General features: G+C 41.3%; 1 protein-coding gene and 1 pseudogene across 2 annotated transcripts in view; both read left to right on the forward strand.

Moving 5' to 3' along the window:
• The window catches only part of LOC137616655 (PHD and RING finger domain-containing protein 1-like), a 163528-nt gene extending 147671 nt beyond the window's left edge, over positions 1-15857 (forward strand). Inside the window, exons 11-12 of one of the 2 annotated variants that reach the window (XM_068346579.1) lie at positions 10514-10657; positions 14369-15857. In XM_068346579.1, the coding sequence (XP_068202680.1) occupies positions 10514-10657; positions 14369-14578 (354 nt within the window). In that variant the 3' untranslated portion in view covers positions 14579-15857. The remainder of the gene's footprint in view (positions 1-10513; positions 10658-14368) is intronic. The other variant, XM_068346580.1, reaches the window with a different exon arrangement.
• Positions 15858-16538: 681 nt separating this feature from the next.
• LOC137615992 (uncharacterized) lies at positions 16539-17930 on the forward strand (annotated as a pseudogene).
• Positions 17931-22004: the final 4074 nt, after the last annotated feature.

Below are 22004 nucleotides of genomic sequence, written 5' to 3' on the forward strand. Positions count from 1 at the left end.
TGTTTCATTACAGAATTAAAGTTTATAACAGTTCAGCTCCCTTTCGAGGAATTACCTTAAAAGGAAGACTTATTCCCCGAATAGTGTATTTTGTGCAACGGAGCGTGAATTGTAATTGTTGATAACTTTTTTTTTTTCACAGGTAACAGCGACGTAGTATACATGTGGTAGCTCGTGAGCTGCCCTCATTACGAGGTAGCATTCGCTGTCAACCTTCAACTTGATGTTCCTCCTTTGAGGGGAACTTCTCTCGCGAGAGAGAGAGAGAGTGTGATTTTTGTTTACGCCGACGCTTTTTCCCATAGAGCTGGGAGAAAGCTTGCCTTAGGCGATGTCCTCCTTCGGGAGGACTTCTCTCTCGTTCGCGGGAGAGAGTTTCTTACGCCTATGCTTTTTTTCCCATAGAGCTGGAAGAAAGCTTGTTTTAGGCGATGTCCTCCTTCGGGAGGACTTCACTCTCGTTCGCGAGAGAGAGTATTAAGCCTACGCTTTTTTCCCATAGAGCTAGGAGAAAGCTTGTCTTTGGCGATGTTCTCCTTCGGGAGGACTTCTCCCTCGTTCGCGAGAGAGATATTTTACGCCTACGCTTTATTCCCATAGAGCTGGGAGAAAGCTTGTCTTAGGCGATCTCCTTCGGGAGAACTTCCCTCTCGTTCGCGAGAAATAACTTGTAGGAGCTTGTTGATCCACCGGGGGCGGTGGCAGAGCTTTCTCCGACGGCTCTCCTTCAGGGGCGGAGCGAGAGCCTTCTCTTCAGCGACTTTCTCCTTCGGGAGAACAAACCTCTTATGCGGAGGTGTTATCTTGAACCTGCTGGTTCTCCTTGATCCTTCGGGGTCTCGTTCGATCACCCTTTGGGCTGGCGGGATCGTTTGAGCCTTCGGGCTCTCGTCATGTTGATCCTGCTGGTTCTCATGACAGTAGGAGTCCTTCGGGACTCCGCTCGAAACCTTCGGGTTTCAGTTACGCTGAACCTTCGGGGTCTCGTGACAGAGGAACCTCGATTCCTCGTTACGCTGATCCTTAGGGGTCTCGTAACATTAGTTATGCAGAACCGTTAGGCTCTCGTAACTTTAAGTCACTCTGACACTTCGGTGTTTTGTTACAGGGAAACTTCGGTTTCTCGTTGCGCTGACCCTTCGGGGTCTCGTAACATTAGTTACGCTGAACCCTTGGGCTCTCGTAACTTTAGTCACTCTAACGCTTCGGTGTGTTGTGACAGGGAAACTGTGGTTTCTCGTTACGCTGACCCTTCGGGGTCTCGTAACATCAGTTACGTTGAACCCTAGGGCTCTCGTAACTTTAGTCACTGACACTTTGGTGTTTTGTGACAAGGAAACTTCAGTTTCTCGTTACGCTGACCCTTCGGGGTCTTGTAACATTAGTTACGCAGAACCCTTGGGCTCTCGTAACTTTAGTCACTCCGACACCGGTGTTTAGTGACAGGGAAACTTGGTTTCTCGTTGTGTTGATCGTTCGCGCTCACACAACACAAGCTATCGTGAACCTTCGGGTGACCGTAGTAGTTAGTTCTCTCACCAACCTGAGAGCTCTCGCGCGCACGACCGACTTGGCACGCACGACAGTCTTGGCGCACGCAAGGAAAATGGCGATCATGGCACGCGGGTTCATCCTTTGGCCCGCCATATTCGCGAACATCCTGTTGCTGGCCATGCGCTCAAACATCCTGTGGCACGCGATCAACACACTGCGCGCCATGCGCGCAAGCAGCCTTATGCACGCCAGGTGCGCGAACAACCTCATGCGCACCACGGGAAGGGCTCGCGCACGAGCTCCCTTCCGCCTACCAACAGTTCGGCGCAAGAGCGCACGACCAAATTGGCACGCGTGCATGACCATTTTGGCGCTCACGATCGGATAGGAGCGCACGACCATATTGGCGCTCGCATACGATCGGATTGGAGCGCACGATCATATTGGCTCGCACGTACGACTAACTTGGCGCGCACGCAATCGGTTGAAGTGCACGAACAACTCATGATCCTTCGGGGTCTCGTAACATTATTCATGCAGAAACGTTGGGCTCTCGTAACTTTAGTCACTCTGACATTTCGGTGTTTTGTTACAGGGAAACTTCGGTTTCTCGTTGCGCTGACCCTTCGGGGTCTTGTAACATCAATTACGTTGAACCCTCGGGCTCTCGTAACTTTAGTCACTGACACTTTGGTGTTTTGTGACAAGGAAACTTCAGTTTCTCGTTACGCTGACCCTTCGGGGTCTTGTAACATTAGTTACGCAGAACCCTTGGGCTCTCGTAACTTTAGTCACTCCGACACCGGTGTTTAGTGACAGGGAAACTTTGGTTTCTCGTTGCGCTAAACTTTCGGGTTCTCATGACCTGAGTCATTCTTTTTATGACAGAGTTTCCAAACTCTCGTTGTGTTGATCGTTCGCGCTCACACAACACAAGTTATCGTGAACCTTCTGGTGAGCGTACCAGTCAGTTCTCTGACCAACCTGAGAGTTCTCGCGCGCACGACCGACTTGGCACGCACGACAGTCTTGGCGCACGCAAGGAAAATGGCGATCATGGCACGCGGGTTCATCCTTCGGCGTGCCATATTCGCGAACATCCTGTTGCTGGCCATGCGCTCAAACATCCTGTGGCGCGCAAGCAGCCTTATGCACGCCAGGTGCGCGAACAACCTCATGCGCTCCACGGGAAGGGCTTGCGCACGACCAAATTGGCACGCGTGCATGACCATTTTGGCGCTCACGATCGGATAGGAGCGCACGACCATATTGGCGCTCGCACACGATCGGATTGGAGCGCACGATCATATTGGCTCGCACGTACGACTAACTTGGCGCGCACGCAATCGGTTGAAGTGCACGAACAACTCATGATCCTTCGGGGTCTCGTAACATTATTCATGCAGAAACGTTGGGCTCTCGTAACTTTAGTCACTCTGACATTTCGGTGTTTTGTTACAGGGAAACTTCGGTTTCTCGTTGCGCTGACCCTTCGGGGTCTCGTAACATTAGTTACGCTGAACCCTTGGGCTCTCGTAACTTTAGTCACTCTAACACTTCGGTGTGTTGTGACAGGGAAACTGTGGTTTCCTGTTACGCTGACCCTTCGGGGTCTCGTAACATCAATTACGTTGAACCCTAGGGCTCTCGTAACTTTAGTCACTGACACTTTGGTGTTTTGTGACAAGGAAACTTCAGTTTCTCGTTACGCTGACCCTTCGGGGTCTTGTAACATTAGTTACGCAGAACCCTTGGGCTCTCGTAACTTTAGTCACTCCGACACCGGTGTTTAGTGACAGGGAAACTTTGGTTTCTCGTTGCGCTAAACTTTCGGGTTCTCATGACCTGAGTCATTCTTTTTATGACAGAGTTTCCAAACTCTCGTTGTGTTGATCGTTCGCGCTCACACAACACAAGTTATCGTGAACCTTCGGGTGAGCGTACCAGTCAGTTCTCTGACCAACCTGAGAGTTCTCGCGCGCACGACCGACTTGGCACGCACGACAGTCTTGGCGCACGCAAGGAAAATGGCGATCATGGCACGCGGGTTCATCCTTCGGCGTGCCATATTCGCGAACATCCTGTTGCTGGCCATGCGCTCAAACATCCTGTGGCGCGCAAGCAGCCTTATGCACGCCAGGTGCGCGAACAACCTCATGCGCTCCACGGGAAGGGCTTGCGCACGAGCTCCCTTCCGCCTACCAACAGTTCGGCGCAAGAGCGCACGACCAAATTGGCACGCGTGCATGACCATTTTGGCGCTCACGATCGGATAGGAGCGCACGACCATATTGGCGCTCGCACACGATCGGATTGGAGCGCACGATCATATTGGCTCGCACGTACGACTAACTTGGCGCGCACGCAATCGGTTGAAGTGCACGAACAACTCATGATCCTTCGGGGTCTCGTAACATTATTCATGCAGAAACGTTGGGCTCTCGTAACTTTAGTCACTCTGACATTTCGGTGTTTTGTTACAGGGAAACTTCGGTTTCTCGTTGCGCTGACCCTTCGGGGTCTCGTAACATTAGTTACGCTGAACCCTTGGGCTCTCGTAACTTTAGTCACTCTAACACTTCGGTGTGTTGTGACAGGGAAACTGTGGTTTCCCGTTACGCTGACCCTTCGGGATCTCGTAACATCAATTACGTTGAACCCTAGGGCTCTCGTAACTTTAGTCACTGACACTTTGGTGTTTTGTGACAAGGAAACTTCAGTTTCTCGTTACGCTGACCCTTCGGGGTCTTGTAACATTAGTTACGCAGAACCCTTGGGCTCTCGTAACTTTAGTCACTCCGACACCGGTGTTTAGTGACAGGGAAACTTTGGTTTCTCGTTGCGCTAAACTTTCAGGTTCTCATGACCTGAGTCATTCTTTTTATGACAGAGTTTCCAAACTCTCGTTGTGTTGATCGTTCGCGCTCACACAACACAAGTTATCGTGAAACTTCGGGTGAGCGTACCAGTCAGTTCTCTGACCAACCTGAGAGTTCTCGCGCGCACGACCGACTTGGCACGCACGACAGTCTTGGCGCACGCAAGGAAAATGGCGATCATGGCACGCGGGTTCATCCTTCGGCGTGCCATATTCGCGAACATCCTGTTGCTGGCCATGCGCTCAAACATCCTGTGGCGCGCAAGCAGCCTTATGCACGCCAGGTGCGCGAACAACCTCATGCGCTCCACGGGAAGGGCTTGCGCACGAGCTCCCTTCCGCCTACCAACAGTTCGGCGCAAGAGCGCACGACCAAATTGGCACGCGTGCATGACCATTTTGGCGCACACGATCGGATAGGAGCGCACGACCACATTGGCGCTCGCACACGATCGGATTGGAGCGCACGACCGTATTGGCTCGCACATACGACCAACTTTGCGCGCACGCAATCGGTTGAAGTGCACGAACAACTCATGATCCTTCAGGGTCTCACAACGCAGTTCACGCTGAACCTTTATGTTCTCGTGACCATAGCCATACTTATATGACAGAGTTTTCAGACTTTCGTTGCACGAAGTGTTCATGAGTGCACAAGAGGTTACTCTCAGGACAGAGTTTTCGAACTCTCGTCCCGTGAATTGTTCTCGCGCGCCCATCGTCATCAAGAGTTTTACTCTGATGACAGAGGGATGCCTGCTGCCTAAGGGTTTACGAATCTCTACAGGTAACTATGACACAGTTCCTTTGGGTCCTGGTCACGTAACAGGACTCCTGGAATTCAATCAGGAATGAGTGACAGAGTTCCTTCGGGTTCTCGGCACAACATCCCTTAAGATCGTGAGAAAGGAATTCAGAAATAGATTCTGAACCCCTAGGTTCTCATCTAAGTCTCTCTGTTTCCACGATTCACGTAACAGGCTTCCTGGAATTCAATCAGGAATGAGCGACAGAGTTCCTGCGGGTTCTCGGCACAACATCCCTTAAGATCGTGAGAAAGGAATTCAGAAATAGATTCTGAACCCCTAGGTTCTCATCCAAATCTCTCTGTTTCCACGATTCAGAGTTTTCTGCAAACTCTATGGTCGACCCCCCCCCTCTACGGGAGGGGTCTTCCAAAGGTGTGACTTGATACATCACTCTACTCGACCAGCTGATTACTATATCAGCTAGTCTGGTTTCGCCAGCACCGATCCTTTCGTTTTCGAACGAACCACCGTCATCTTTCCTCCACCTTCCCACTTCGAGTGGTTTGGTTAGCAGATGGAAATGAGCGGGGAATGAAAAATTCTTTGCATTGCAGTTCATTTCCCCTGGCAGGCCTTGCCTGATTTAGACGGTAGTTTTCTCACTATCGAGAAAGTGTTCGATGGCAACCCCTTTAGGTAAGCGGTCGATGGCAATTATGTCTAGCCTTCTTGAAGCAAACCCCCACATACGAGATTTCACCCTTTTTCGGGAGACTCGTTCCTGAGAAGTTTTTACAAAACTTCAATGGGTGTTGAAACTTCATGAAGGCCGTAAGCCTTCCCGGAGCAGGCACTCTAGCCAAAACAAAACCGCGAGGTTATTGTCTTAAACTCGGTTCTACCGTTTGATGAAGGCAGCCTCCCCCGTCATTGTACCATGGGTATAACGACTTGCCTTTTTACACGATAGTCTTCCGAGACTTTTTATTCTATCCTTACAGGGTTATTGTTTCGAACAATGTCCCGAAGGAACATTGTTAGCCAACGTTAAAGAAAGATAGCAACAGCGTGGGCATCTTTTCATTACGTTACGAATGTTTCAAACCCCCGCCCACGGGTAAACAGACGTCCGTTTCTGTGTAATGAACCGTGGCTGGCCCCTCACATAAAGAAGAGGGGTTAACCAAAGGGGTAATAATCGCCTCTATAACTGTATATTTTGTTTGAGAACATATTCGCGCTCATTCAAGAAAATATTACAGTTAGTCTACGATCAAAATTCTTTCTGCAATAATGTTGCTGTTCGTCGCATATACATTATTCCCGCAACCGGATTCATTGCAAACGTTTCCTGGAGGCAGAGAATACGCATGCGCTAGCGCAAATAGACAAGTACATATATGCGTGCAAGCGATCTTTCTGCCAATAAGGGCTATATACATCTTCCAATTAGAACTCCATTCTACTAAGTTTTATATTTATATCCCCTACTGAAACCAGGTTATTCAGTACATTACTTGGCTACTTTCCTATAACCAGACATACGGCATTTACGTTCTGCCTCCTTATAGGCATTTTTTCCTTTCCCCCGATCGGAAGTCTTAGTCTCCTACTAAGGCTATGACTGGAAACTTCTCATAAGCATATCTGTTCCCTAGTAGGGAACATCTAATATAAATGCTAGTTTACCGATTGGAGACGGAGAAGTACGAACGTTTATTTGTCCTTAGAACGGGAAACCTCCGTTACAAACGTTTCCAACGTTCTCCAATTTAGTTCCGGACATGACTTTTAAGTCGAGCTACGCATGTATGCTTGTCATGCGCACAGTTCGGTTTTACTACTCCGTAGTAGACTGATGCTCTTTACCCACCCAACAATAGATTGAAGATACGTCTCAATCCCCTCTTGGGTTTGGTTGGATGCGTTCGGTGATTACCGTACAGTCTCTTGTCCGGAAAGCAATCTCTATTTAGATTCGCTATTATAACATAAGCTGTACTGATTAACTGGTTTACCGTTTGGTATCGATCTTATTCGGCCAACCACACTGGATTGGTGGTAGTTAGAGGGAGAACAGGCTGTTCCCCTTCGTTGCAAGAACGTGCAATTAGTTACACGTCTCGACATCATCTCGAGGTGTGTTTATTGCTATGCACTCCCCCCCCCCCCCTCACTGCTGGACAATGCGCGGATGATGGGTGGCAGACGAGGGCTTCTGCAAAGAGGCCTGTCTTCTCGTCTTCCCTCTGAACCTGATGCTCTCTATAATGCATCAAAAGGGAGAGGGGGGGGGGGGGGCATATGCCATACCATTCCATCCTCGTCTGTTGGCCCGATTCAGAAAGGTGCCAGCATTCACCTCTCTTAGAGAACCATCTAGCAGTACGAAGCCTCAGATGAACAGAGGACAACTAGTGGCCCCCATCTGCTCGCGTCATTCCTGGGTAGGAATGTGCTTGCAAAACCACCCAGATAGTGGGCTCCTAGTGTCTTGGAATCATCTTGTATCCAACAAAGTCTTAACTTTGTGGGGTCCCTGACTGTGGTTATGCTCGCAGCAGCCCTGATCTTCAGGCTCCCACTCGACCGTTCCCCAGGCCCTCAAGCAAGACGTATTCCAAGATCGATGGGGCAGCCTAGTGATGTACCTTGTTTTTCCCCCCATTCGGTCTGGTGAAAAAGTCCTCAGCCAAGTTAGGATAAGCAGGATGTTATCAACGACTCCAATAGCTTCGCTATGGCATCCCGCAGAATGGTTCCCAGACCTTCTGCAGCCCCTGATGGAGCTCCAATAGCTTTGCTATGGCAACCCGCAGAATGGTTCCCGGACCTTCTACAGCTCCTGACGGAGTTCCGAGGGATCTTCCTCCACGGCACGATCTTCCAAGCAGCCACATGCTAACGTTTTCCTAAGCTGTAGCTTTGATGTCTCCTACCCTAGGAGACGGGGAGAAGTAATCCTCAGCGGCGTCCCTGAGTGGATTGGCAAGACTCAAATCCGAGTGTGCTGTACCCTAGGTGCAACCCATTTCAAATAAGGAGTCTTCGTTCGGTAACCGGAAACCCATCAACTGGGGTTTTACCCAGTGAGGAGTCTGTAGGGTTACCTTAAAAGAACAACACCAGCTTGCCCCCATGTGTCGGCACTGTTGACCAGCACGGGGAAGGTCAAGAGAACACCTCAATGTTTTCCTTCCCCTTTGGGATTGGAAGGCAATTTCGGTTACTCTTAATCTAGACTCTTCTCCATCCTAAGACCCAGAGCTCGTAACGTCACTGGCGTTGCTACGTCCCTGGCGTTCAAGAAACTATTCTGTGGTGCAGATACTTGAAGTGGGCATGTGGAAGCGTCAATCGACCTTCATGACCCACTAACTGCAAAGACGTAACCCACAAGAACATGGAGACCTTTTCCATTGGTCCTGTGGTGGTCGCACAACAAATGGTCTAAACACCTCAGGCTCCTTGATGGACAAGTAGCAGAGGGTTGAGGGCTGAGGCTACCCGGATTAGTCTGGGGTGAATGAGTAAGAATGCCTGGCTCCTTTCTTCCTTTCACCTTCTTCCCTCTGGGGAAAACAGCTCCGCAAGCCTTAGCATCTCGCCTCGCTGCAAGTAGGACCCATTTCCCTTGTGCCTCCTTAAGTATAGAAGAATACTTTGTTACGTCCTTAATACTTTTTAGAGGGAGGGTATTGGTTAAGTCTTTAAGAACATTAGGTTCTGTACTCGCGTTCCTATGTTAAAGACAAGCCACACTTTTAGTTCCACTCTCACACAAGCTCCTGCAGGCCGCTATCAGTGCATTACCTCATATCGGCCCTTGATTTTAGCGAGGGTAGGGTCCCTTCTACTTTCGATCACAGATCGAAATAGAGAGGACCCCGGGTCATGACCAAGGCCAGTTGGTGAGGACTTCCTCCCTCCTAAGAGTAAGTCACCCTATTATAAATAGCGAAGGTTTGTATCTGTGTCGGAACAAATAACAAATTTGGAAATAATTTGTATTTTTCCTAACATACAAACCTGGAGCTATTTATACAAATTTGCCCGCCACCCTGTCCCCCGAGAAGTCCTGCCATAAAGCAAAGTGGTTACGCAGCCGAGAGGTGTGAGTGAGTGGGGTAGCCAGTCTACCCCACCTCCCACCCACTAACTAGCGGATGGGACAGTTATCCCTCACTAAAATTATCATGGCTCGTCTTTCAGCAGCGCCGAAAGTAATACCCTATTATAAATAGCTCCAGGTTTTTATGTTAGGAAAAATACAAATTATTTCCAAATTTTTTATTTTTATTATTTGGCTACACTTACATTACCTTTTTTTTATTGATAGACTAAAATTTTAAGGGGACATTGTTAACAGCTGTTTTGACAAATAATAATGTGTAAGAGTTAGTCATTTTTGTAATCTTCATAATATGCAGTTTATTGGCCTAAGTTTTTGTTTTTCCAGTCATGACTAAATGAATTGGCTTTGGGTTTCCTGATATTTTTTTCTTTTATAATGGTAGTTACTACACTTTTTATTTAAAAAAGTATATTTTTAATATGTAACAACATATTCTGGGAAAATTTTAATTTTATTACTTTAGTTCAGGAATATAATTTTGTATTTTAAGTTCATTTTTTTTTTCTTGATTAAAAAAGCTTCCTTTATCTATTGATATATTCTTTGCGCGGAGCTCATATACTCTATAATTTTATAGTGTGTTCAAGGGAGATTCATATATTTTGTTTATGGTTAACCTTTTGGCAGATGTAAATGATTCATGGTTTCCTTGAAGGCAGTTTTGCCTGTGTGCGTTTTATATTTTCAAATGACAGATCATTCTGTCAAAGGCTTGTATTTCTTTATTTCATGGTTCCATTGCACGGGTTTGGGATCTTTGCCACATCCGATGATCGGTTGCCTTGAAATATAGGTAAATCATGTGTTTGGCATTTTATTCTTATTTGCTCGTAATATTATTTCTCACGTACATAAGTACCATCTTTTGCATTGTATTTGATTGTTTATTAGTTAGATTTATTTTAAAAAATTGTCTTTTAAGATAGATTTGTCGAGGGATTTTAGTTTGTACTGTAAGTAAATTCATCATCGGTAAATATTATTTATATTGGTAAATTATTTGCAGATAAGTTATCCTTGTTGGTTTGCTGGTATTGTTCCTTGCAGTTTGCCTCTTTTCTTTGAGCTTATATTCCCAGTAAACTTTACTGAAGTTTCTGTTACACTTACACAGACGTACCTTAGAAAGCCTTTGGTTTAGTTATTTGTGGAAGATTTTCTTGGGAGAACTGTCATTCTTACTGAAATTGCAATTGTCTTATTATGTTTATAAATTAAGGTTTGTGAATTCAAATGAATTTTGCTTTCTCATTAAAGATATATTCTCGGCAGTTCTTGAAAAAGGTTCAGCGGCAAGAACGGGTAGTAGAAGAAGTCAAACTGAGCCTTAAACCATTTTATAATAAGAAAACAATAGACAAAGATGACTATAAGGACATCATGCGCAAATGCGTCCAAAAGGTAAGACACTCGTATATGTTGGCATGGTTAGTAACGGCAGGAAAATTATTACTGTATACAGTAGGCTGCTTTTCGAGTTTGTAGTGGATGGTGTTCTGGATGAAATAAGTTTGCTAAGCTAGAACTACGTCCATTTTATTTTTCAGTTCTACGCTATAATCAACTGACAGTAGCCTGATTTGTAATTGTATAGAATTGTGTAGTTAGTTTTTTTTGCTTAAAGTACCGTAGTACAGTACTGTAGAGTGTATTATACCTTAGATAAGTCAGTATTTATCAGATTGGTTTGATTTTATGTAATGCCTGTATTGTACTTGTATTCCTAAAAAGATACAATATATATGTGTATTTTTAGTATAGAAAGGTGTATTTAAACTTAGATATTTTCTATTTAAAGTAACAAAAAAATGATGCATGAATTACAGGGGGAACTTAGTTGCATGTTTCATTTGGTTGTGGGATGGATATGGCTTCATTTTGAGATAATAATTTTTTTTTTATGTAATTGTAGCCAATCACAGTTCTGCTGCAAGTGATGTTTTGATTTATGGGCTGCTCATCTGCATGTAGGCTGACACAGTATAGTGTTTTGCAGAAGTGTAGATTGTAGTTAACTGTTTTTATATCTTTTATTTTAGACTGTTTGTTATTCAGGATTATCATTAGTGATTAGCTTCATGTACTTTTCAGAGTTTTTACGAAGGATTTATTCCTTATGATAAAGCCTTAGTACACTACACAACTGGAATTTTCCTGGTATGTGAAGAGCAAATTTTCAATGTCGGGGCATTCTTTTATAGTAGCAGCCATTTTTCTTTTCTCAAGGCATCCTTGTAAGGTCTTGGATATCTAAAATGTTATTAGAATATATTACAATATGTAAGACCTGATGATAATAGTAGGTGAGTGTGGAATATGACCCATGTATCAATCGCCTTGTGTGATATTCATCATCAACAAAAGCATTGTTGAACAGGAAAACTAAAGCCTTTATTTTCCCTCTTTGTAAATCTGTATCTCGTTAAAAGATTAATTCTAAAGTTGATATCTATATGATTTTATTTTAATTACTTTCATGGATTGTAAATAGAAATTATACATGGATGTATGTTAATAATAATCAATAGAAAAAATCTTAAATATCAAGAGTTTCTGGAAAAGAATGAAACTTTGGCAACAGAATTCCATCAAGATCTTACAGATTTCTTTTACTCTGGAATTCCAGACCTTTGGTGTGACTAAGCTGCCTTTTCAATGTCAGAAAATGTCTTGTGGGAGACATGTCCTTTGCTATAGGACGAAAGATTGTTTCATATAGAGGATTGAAGTTCTTGGTACACAGTCCCAATGCCTGAACTTTGGCCTAAATATTTTAAACTAAAACTTTAGGCAAATTGAATTAATAAAGTGTAACGTTATGATCATTAAAACAGTATTTTTTACTTACTCGGTTTGCTATTCTTCCGTTTTCCACATTTGAGAGTTGGTCAGTATTTTTATGGGATTACATTGAAATTTCTTGATTATCATCACTTTGTAGATTTTATTACGATGCATCCTATTATTTTACTGCATTATTGAATTGATAGTAGTGTGATCAGTCTACTCCAGATCCAAAAGGGTATATATTTATCTCTTAATAACATATTTGCTGAAGTTAATATATTTGCAGTTTTTTCCAGCAGGATTTAATCTCTAAAAATACAGGACAGAGGAACCATTTCCTCCACTAGAAATTGAGCACACAAAAAATGGTCTGTAATGAAGACGAATGATCGACAGCCTCATCTTGGTAAACCTAAACAAGCATGTTATGACACATGAATTCATAGTAAAAGACTAACACAAAGGATGGATGCACTATCAGGGTAAAATTGTCAAGTAGTGGGCCCACTTCACGTAGAAAACTAGGCCACATCACTGTTATAACCTTTATTAGACAAAAGGCAAAAATAAAAGTGCAGGCTCATGTTTAAAACATATTGAATTAATTTTAAGATAGTAAAACCAATTGTAAGGTCAAATATATTAATGCTTAAACACGAATACTACATATCAATGGACTGATAAATCTAAAGAAAATTCACTTCGAAGAGACACAGATACGAAGTCAATACTCAAAGTAATCTATTGGAAGACAGCTTCATAGGCCATCTCTCTTGCCTTGTGTTATCAAACAGCAAGATAAACTTAATAGAAAAAGATGGAATAGAAAATGTTTGGCAATGAAAACTAGGATATCCAAGTAAACAGCAAATCTGTGAGTTTGGGGGACAAAAGAAAGTGAGGGTATAGTGGCCATATACCTTGATAGGATTGAGCAAGTAAAGTAAGCATGTATTTTCTTCCTGAAGGATACATTTGACGTGACCGAGATTTCAATTTAACAAAATCGTGTGATCTTTGATTAATGAGGTTTAGTAAAAAGAAGTAAGAAAGCAAAGTTGAGATTTTGTTTCAGTTGACGAGTGATTAGAAATACTGATGACGCACATCGTCATTTCTATGGAGGTACCAAATCTATTCGAAAAAGGACGCAAGTATTTTTGTACCTGTAATCTGCTTAGCTGTCAGTAGGGTAAACATCATCATAAATTTTTATTGTTTTGATTTAGAGCAGTAACATCTGCCGTGTCTAGGGTACGCTGTTTCCGTAAAAACAATATTCCTCTCGTATGGCAAGTGCATATATCTTTAGTTACTGGGTATCATGGTAATAGTTGGAGGAAAATGACAAGGGGTAAGCAATATTGCATTTACTCATTTAACTTCAAGTTCTGATCTTTTACTTAAATGTTTAATCATTCTCATGTGTACCACTTATTTTGATTTAGTTTTCATTAGGACAATATTTATCACTATTTCATTATTATTTTGTCTTATTGTAAAAATCTATATATTTTTTCACACAGTACTAGACACTTTTTTTATATGAATAACATAGAATCATATATATGAAATATTCCATTAGATTTTTGTACTTATATTTTTCTTCTGCTTAAGTGAATTTCTAGAATGATTATCGTTAGCTAGTATGTTTGTCACAGGAAATGGCTTTCTTAGATCAGGTTTCTGTCTTGATTTCTTAACTGGTGCTTATTTTCTCTGAAATTCTCTCTTTTATACTCTGTATGGTGAATTGGTAAGCTAGTAAATATGTTTTAAATCTTTTTTCTGTACTCTGGTAAGTAGAATGGAAATACCTTTTTTGAAAGTTTATACATTCTGTGTGAGCCCTTTAAGTGGGAACACTTGAAATTGTAAATTTTAAACTCATTTACCTCATGATTTTTTAATGCGAAGCCACTATTATTAGTAATTTATGTTTGTAAAGATCACGCTTTTACATAGTAGTTTTAAAGAAGTGATGTGTTATGAGAAAGTAATAAAATGGATATCCAAGTAGTAATAAGATTGGCATCCAAATTAGTACTGTTATGTAGGAAATTCAGCGTTATGAAGCTTCATCCGTGGTGGATAATGGGGGAGGGTGGGCTGTGGCACCCTAGCGATACCAGCCGAACTCGGTTCAGTCCCTTGTCAGGCTGGGAGGAACGTAGAGAGGAAAGGTCCCCTTTTTTTTCATTTGTTTGATGTCAGATACCCCCCAAAATTGGGGGAAGTGCCTTTGTTTGTAGATGGATGTTTCTTGTTCCTGGTAGGATAGTTTCATTATTAAATCCATCCATTTTTTTTTTCTTTCCCTCTCAGGTTTGTCACAATAGATCTGGAGAGATAAATCCCACCAAGATTCGAGGTTTAGTGCAAGGGTACATCAAGAAGGTCAAGTATTACAGAAAGAAAACGAATGGTCCTGCAGAACCGATGCCCGGAGGTAAACCTACCGCAACTGATCCCCCTCCTCCGGGTTTTACTATCACGAAGGTAAAGCCTCCAACGCCCATCAAATCCAAAGCTTAAACTTAACTTGTATGTAGTAATTTCATATACTGTATAGTGATAGTGATGTTTAATTTAGAGCTGTATTCTTGGGTGATAGTAATTTCTAGCATACAAGTATTGATATAAGTGATTGCTAAAGCATGAATTTGGATTAGTTTTAACTGCAATTTATTTTTTAGAATTCATTGAGTTTCAGTAATTTTGTCATAAAAATTAGTTCAAAACTTTCCAATCCATGCTTGATCACCCAGAGTATAGTTTTGAAGGCGAGAGTAGTCCCGTAAATAAATTGTACCTTTATAAGAGATGGGAAGCTACATGGCGTAAAAGAGTAATTAATAAAGTTACGGAATGTCTCGAAGGATTTTAAGAGGAGATTTGAAGTTGCAGGGCTTGAACAGCAAATGGGGTAGGTTCTGGTAGGTGTAATTTTGTATGTTTTTAATTTATTTGACCTTTTTTAATGAAACAAATGCGTGTATGTACATTCTACATAAAAATAAATTGAAGTGTGCAAACACTTGTAATATAGTACACAAAAACTAAACTTACTCTCTTTGATTGTATCGCAGTGTTGACTATTATTACCTGACAAATCATATTGAAATATTACTCAGTTAGATAAAACCTTATGAAGAGATTTATAGTTCTTATTAGCACTGAATGATTATTGAGATTGTCCACGGGCTAAGTACGAAACGTTTAGTTTCGAGTCAGTAAGGGCTAAATGCCTCGATTGTATTTTTAGTCTAAATTACTTGCAAGTAACTGCAGAGGGATATTTCTGAAGGCAACTATGAAGCATAGAGAAACTAGTTGAATGCAATTTGACAGGTGAAATATTAATACCTGCCTGATGTACAGTAATTAATGGTGTACTTTCTTGTATGTCGATAAAAAATTGCGAGAGATTCTAGAATCGTCCAGTTAAAAAGGAGGTATTTATTCTAGTAAGTTAGCACACTCACAAAGAACAAAAGGCTGTGGGTAAATAGTAATTGTGTTTTGCAATGTTGAACTCTGGAATACCTTGATTTCATGAGTATAAAAGTACAGTACACTATTTTAGTACATGGAATTTTCTACTTAATTACTGACTCTTACTTAGCTCTCTGCATTTGAATGCAATAGGACAGGAGCAGATGTAGAAACCCCACCTTATCCCTACATCAAAAAAGTAATAGATTACATCTGGAATTGGTATATTGTCTATGTTTGTAGTGGTTATTTATGTAAAAATGTTTTCATATCTTATAAGTGTGTATCAACATACATTTAATAAATTGAAATAGATTTATATGAATTTTATTTAACCTGAAATTCTTGGGTTTGCCCATGAAAATATTTTAAAATTCCAAATTTCTGTGTGTAATGGACCATTTTGATATTTTAGGTTTTTCATAAATCTTAACATTATAGAGAAAAACTTGCTCTTTACTGTCTTGTGAATAAATCCATGTTCAACTTCATACTGGACATTGGTAAACCTCCAATGCAAACTTGATTACATCAACAGAGTTTTTTGCCCGTTATATGTGCTGGCTGTTTCAAAACATCCTTCAACTGACCACCTAAAGAAGACATCATCTGCGCCAGAACATTAATAATATTTACCTTGGTACTCTTGAAACTTGGCCCTACTTTTTGAAGGCTAGTCATCTTTTTAAGTCATTGTCCATGCAGTAATGCAGTGCATTCTTAGCCAAGGACCAACATATTGGTGCTCTTCCTAGTAGAAGGTAATGTTGACCCTTTTTTGTTCTGATGTTTTATTGTATATTGTGTTTTACCCCCTTTTTAAGTTATTTTTCTTTTAGTGTTGGATATTTGATGACTTTATAAATCATATCTTCCCTTACATTCAAGTTCATACATTAATCCATTCACATCTATAATTTGTTTTAGTAATTTTTGCTATCCATTTTTGTACCATAACTTAACCCCCGCAGCATTCAAGGACAACTCTGCTGGAGTCGGAATGGTCCTTAGACAAAAAGTCATTCAATTGGATCTGCCAACAAGTTCCGGATCTCCAAGTAAGATCTATTTGCCACAGAATCCAACCATAAACTACAATGTTATGTAGCCCTCAACCTGGACCCTGTGGCCTATGCCACAGACGCCATGTCCATAGATTGGAACAACTGGCAGAGGATTTACCTGTTTCCAACTATAAACATGCTAATGAAAGTCCTCGACAAGCTCAGGACTTTCAAAGGACGGCTTGCCGTAGTAGCCCCCAATTGGCCCAAAAGCAACAGGTTTCCTCTCTTGGTGGAACTGAGACTCCGCCCTCGTCGGATTCCCAACCCAAAGTTAACACAAATAGTACAAACTCGCAGTGTGTCAGCTTCCTCAAGAATTCAGAGTGCCCCAATTTTATGGACTTTATGAAATTTGCAGCACAAAAAGATGCTGAGATTGACCCTCCTAACACATTGTTCCTGGAGTCAGACAAAAGAGAATCTACCCTTCGGCAATATGATTCTGCTGTAAGGAAGTTAGCCAAATTTCTGAAAGACTCAGGAGTTCAGACAATGACTACAAATTTGGCAGTTACCTTTTTCAGAACTTTTATTTGAAGGAGGACTAGCCGCTAATACTATTACTACAATTAAGTTTGCTTTAAAGAAAATATTTCAGTTCGGGTTCAATATTAATCTTACAGATTTGTATTTTTCGTCTATCCCAAGAGCCTGTGCTAGACTAAAACCAGTAACTCGTCCTCACATGGTTTCCTGGTCTTTGAATGATGTCCTTAAACTAGCTTCTGACACTGATAATGACTCTTGTACTTATGTAACGTTTCTTAGAAAGACGTTATTTTTTATAAGTTTAGCTTCAGGAGCCAGAATATCTGAACTCTCGGCATTATCTAGAGAACCAGATCACATTGACACTTTCTTCTGGTGAAATATTGATCTCTCCAGATAGAAAATTCTTGGCAAAGAATGAGGTCCCACAGAATAGATGGACCCCGTGGAAGATTGTCCCACTTACACAGGACCTATCTCTGTGCCCAGTTAACACGCTGAAAGCCTATTTGAATAGAACTCCTAATAAGTCTTCAGGCCCTTTGTTTATTAGAGAGAATGGAGGAACCATTTCCCTGAAAGGAATCAGACAACAGTTTCTTTATTTTATGAAACAAGCCAACCCGGAATCAGTCCCACATGCCCATGATATCCGAGCAGTAGCTACATCAGTCAATTATTTTTATCACATGAATTTTGAAGAATTAAAAAGATATACAGGCTGGAAATCACCAGCAGTATTCAAATGCCACTATTTAAAATCCTTGGAAGCCCTAAAATTTGCAACAGTGGCAGCAGGGAATGTGGTTCCTCCGGATATAACAGAACCATTATAACAGGGTTCTGTCTTCATATATATTTTTTCCCTTTTAGTGCCCTTTCTCCTACCTATATGTGTATTTCCAAGCTTATGGGACCAATTCTCTGTTACTATTTCACGGAACAATACAGGATGAGCCCAGAAAAGGGATTTTGACAAAGGAAAAATCTATTTCTGGATGAGGGACCTGTGTCGGCCAGTGAACTCGCACCCTTTTTCCTCACCATAGGCTTAAGCTTGGGGTGCTATTAGGAATGATGGGAGAAGCGTGGGTGGTGGTAGTAGGGGGGGCCAGTAGCCGTAGTAGCGGGTAGTAGTCAGATGTAGAACGGCACCTGGGGGGGAGGGGGGGCAGTAGCCGTAGTAGCGGGCAGTAGTCGGATGTAGAACGGCACCTCGTAGTATCGGGGGATATTGAGGAATGAGAAGACTAATTGGTAAGGGACTTCTGGTAGTGGTTTTAACACACCCCAGTTTCTATACCGATACCCTATAAGGGTGAGCGAACTGGGTATATTCCTGGCATTCCACGCAACTTTTTCTCTGGTATATCTAGCAGTATTTATACCTTAGAAATGGTGCTATAAGGAGAATTTCACTAGGCGACACTGGTTGAGCCTAGGAATAGATCTTTCCCTTGTCAAAATCCCTTTATTAATGCTAGATTTTGTCATGTCATATTTTAAATTAGTTAAAATTGCTCATTCCACTTCATTCCCTTCATTATGTTTTGACAAAAATGCTTTGAAACAAGTACTACCAGTATACAGTAAAGTAGTTCAGTAATTGAAATTCAAGTGAAAATTAACTGAATACTGTATTATAACTTTTGATATCCATAAGAAAAGCCTATAGAAATGAGGAAATCCTATCCATCCATTCACAAGCAGCCTATCGTAGCCGATTATGAAATTCTACGCTGGGTAGGAGATGACATGACTGATGACAAGCTGAGCTAGGTTGGATCAGAACTAGGTTAAGCTCAGATAGATGGCGCAGGGAAGAGACATACGGTGCAAGTTCATTGAGGCATTATGTATCCCGTGCATGCCAGAGGATTAAGTAAGCATAATGAAAATAAAATTTTACCTTCCTCGAGAAAATTATTGAGGTGATATGACAGCTTGGGTGAGGTTTGAACCCAGAAACTTCATCCTCTGGGAAGTACCCAAAACCTTTGTCTCAGAATAAACAAACAGGGTAATAAGAATTCCCACTTGCTTTATCCCATGTCATAATTATGTTCAGGGTTGGGTGCTTCAAGCCAACAAGTCTAAAGGTACTGTCACTATGATAAATGTGTTCCTAATTGTGTTTTGCTGCAAGAAGATGAAATGTTAACAATCTGGTGATCCAATAACACAACGTGTGAAAAAATTTTTTGCCGATAACGTGAATTGTCGTATCAGTTTGCATCCTGTTTTGCTCTGATATTTACTGAATTTAGGGTTAATATTATTTCAACTCTATCATAAATGATTAGAAGAAGTTGCACAGTAAATATTAAGGTGAGAAAATTAATTAATTTTGTGAAGTCTGTGAGGAAATGACCCCATGTGACCTACATTTGTATTTGACTTTATATATATACTTGTATTTTTGCTTATATATATTTTTATTTTGCGGTTGTAAGAACTGTGATAGGGAATGATTTTTTTGGTTTTTCGAGAAATGAAATCATTTTTTTTTTATGCGCTTTGTTCCCCACGTGGACGCTTTATAGCTTTGCCTTTTTTTGATACGACAATTTACGCTCTCGTAGGAAAAAATTTCTAGGTGGGTTTGTGAGTGTGTAAATAACTGCAATATTCATGTGTCATACATGATTAGAAAGCCCATTCTATACACTTGGATGGTATATAAGACAGCTTAAAAGTAATAACGCTTCTGTACAAAAATTTATCGTAAAAACACTTTCAAACAACACTGCAAAACTTACTCCGTTTTCTAACGGTAATTGCTCAGTATTTTACCAACAATATATGTAGTTTTTATTTATTAATTTTATTGGAAATTTAATCAGCTTTACAATTATATCTTAAATTTGTCGTTTTCTTTCTTTGTTATGTTGTAACATTGAAAAATGTCAACTTAGTAGAGTAGGTCGTAAAAACTGAAATTTTCACAATGAAAAAAAAAAATATTTTTTATTCCTTTACTTTCTCTTATTAATACATTTATTGGAAAAAGGTTGCATCCACGTGCAAGATCTACAATTCTACGCAATTTGCGTATTAGAAAAATTCTCAAACATAATTATTGTGTTTTTCATGAATTTCTGAGGAAAATTGTTAATGATATTTTTTTTAAATTTCATGTTCAACACATTCATTATTTTTAAGTATTCCAGTAATTGAAGCAAAGCATGTGTTAGAATAGGAAATGAAGTGAGTGATTGGTTTCCGGTGAGAGTGGGGCTGAGACAGGGAAGTGTGATGTCGCCGTGGTTGTTTAACTTGTATGTTGATGGAGTGGTGAGAGAGGTGAATGCTCGAGTGCTTGGACGAGGATTAAAACTGGTAGGCGAGAATGACCATGAATGGGAGGGAAATCAGTTGTTGTTTGCGGATGATACTGTACTGGTAGCAGACACAGAAGAGAAGCTTGACCGACTAGTGACAGAATTTGGAAGGGTGTGTGAGAGAAGGAAGTTGAGAGTTAATGTGGGTAAGAGTAAGGTTATGAGATGTACGAGAAGGGAAGGTGGTGCAAGGTTGAATGTCATGTTGAATGGAGAGTTACTTGAGGAGGTGGATCAGTTTAAGTACTTGGGGTCTGTTGTTGCAGCAAATGGTGGAGTGGAAGCAGATGTACATCAGAGAGTGAATGAAGGTTGCAAAGTGTTGGGGGCAGTTAAGGGAGTAGTAAAAAATAGAGGGTTGGGCATGAATGAAAAGAGAGTTCTATATGAGAAAGTGATTGTACCAACTGTGATGTATGGATTGGAGTTGTGGGGAATGAAAGTGATGGAGAGACAGAAATTGAATGTGTTTGAGATGAAGTGTCTAAGGAGTATGGCTGGTGTATCTCGAGTAGATAGGGTTAGGAACGAAGTGGTGAGGGAGAGAACGGGTGTAAGAAATGAGTTAGCGGCTAGAGTGGATATGAATGTGTTGAGGTGGTTTGGCCATGTTGAGAGAATGGAAAATGGTTGTCTGCTAAAGAAGGTGATGAATGCAAGAGTTGATGGGAGAAGTACAAGAGGAAGGCCAAGGTTTGGGTGGATGGATGGTGTGAAGAAAGCTCTGGGTGATAGGAGGATAGATGTGAGAGAGGCAAGAGAGCGTGCTAGAAATAGGAATGAATGGCGAGCGATTGTGAGGCAGTTCCGGTAGGCCCTGCTGCTTCCTCCGGTTCCTTAGATGACCGCGGAGGTAGCAGCAGTAGGGGATTCAGCATTATGAAGCTTCATCTGTGGTGGATAATGTGGGAGGTTGGGCTGTGGCACCCTAGCAGTACCAGCTGAACTCGGTTGAGTCCCTGGTTAGGCTGAAGGAACGTAGAGAGTAGAGGTCCCCTTTTTGCTTTGTTTCTTTGTTGATGTCGGCTACCCCCCAAAATTGGGGGAAGTGCCTTTGGTATATGTATGTATGTATTCCAGTTATGTTTTATTACGTTAGTACAAAGTTCAATCCTTTGCCAATATAATGCAACAAACCAGAATCCTTAGTTTGTTATAGTTTGGACTTCAAAAAAAAGCTTATTGCGTGAACGTCATTTTTCGGCGAAGGCCATATGCGCTGTACCTAACCACAACTTTCGTAAGGGCATTTTTGTGCTAGATTTTCTCATTGTTCTACTTGAGTAAAATTCTATGACTGTGTTTCCCTTGTATTAATTTAGAATAATAATATGAATATTAGACAACTTTTACTATACTTTAAGTTCTTGAAAAAATGGTACCTAAAGACAAAAAAGAAGAGTAAAACTACAGAATAAGTAATGATGATTTAAAAATACTTTTCCTTTTCTTAATATTATAATTTTTTTCTATTATATCATCAGTACTGTACAGTATTATATTACAAAAAAAAAAAAAAAAAAACTATGCAAAAAAATTACAAGGTTTTTCCATAAAAATAATTCATCT

Source organism: Palaemon carinicauda, chromosome 22 (genome assembly GCF_036898095.1).
Source record: "Palaemon carinicauda isolate YSFRI2023 chromosome 22, ASM3689809v2, whole genome shotgun sequence".
Taxonomy (NCBI): domain Eukaryota; kingdom Metazoa; phylum Arthropoda; class Malacostraca; order Decapoda; family Palaemonidae; genus Palaemon; species Palaemon carinicauda.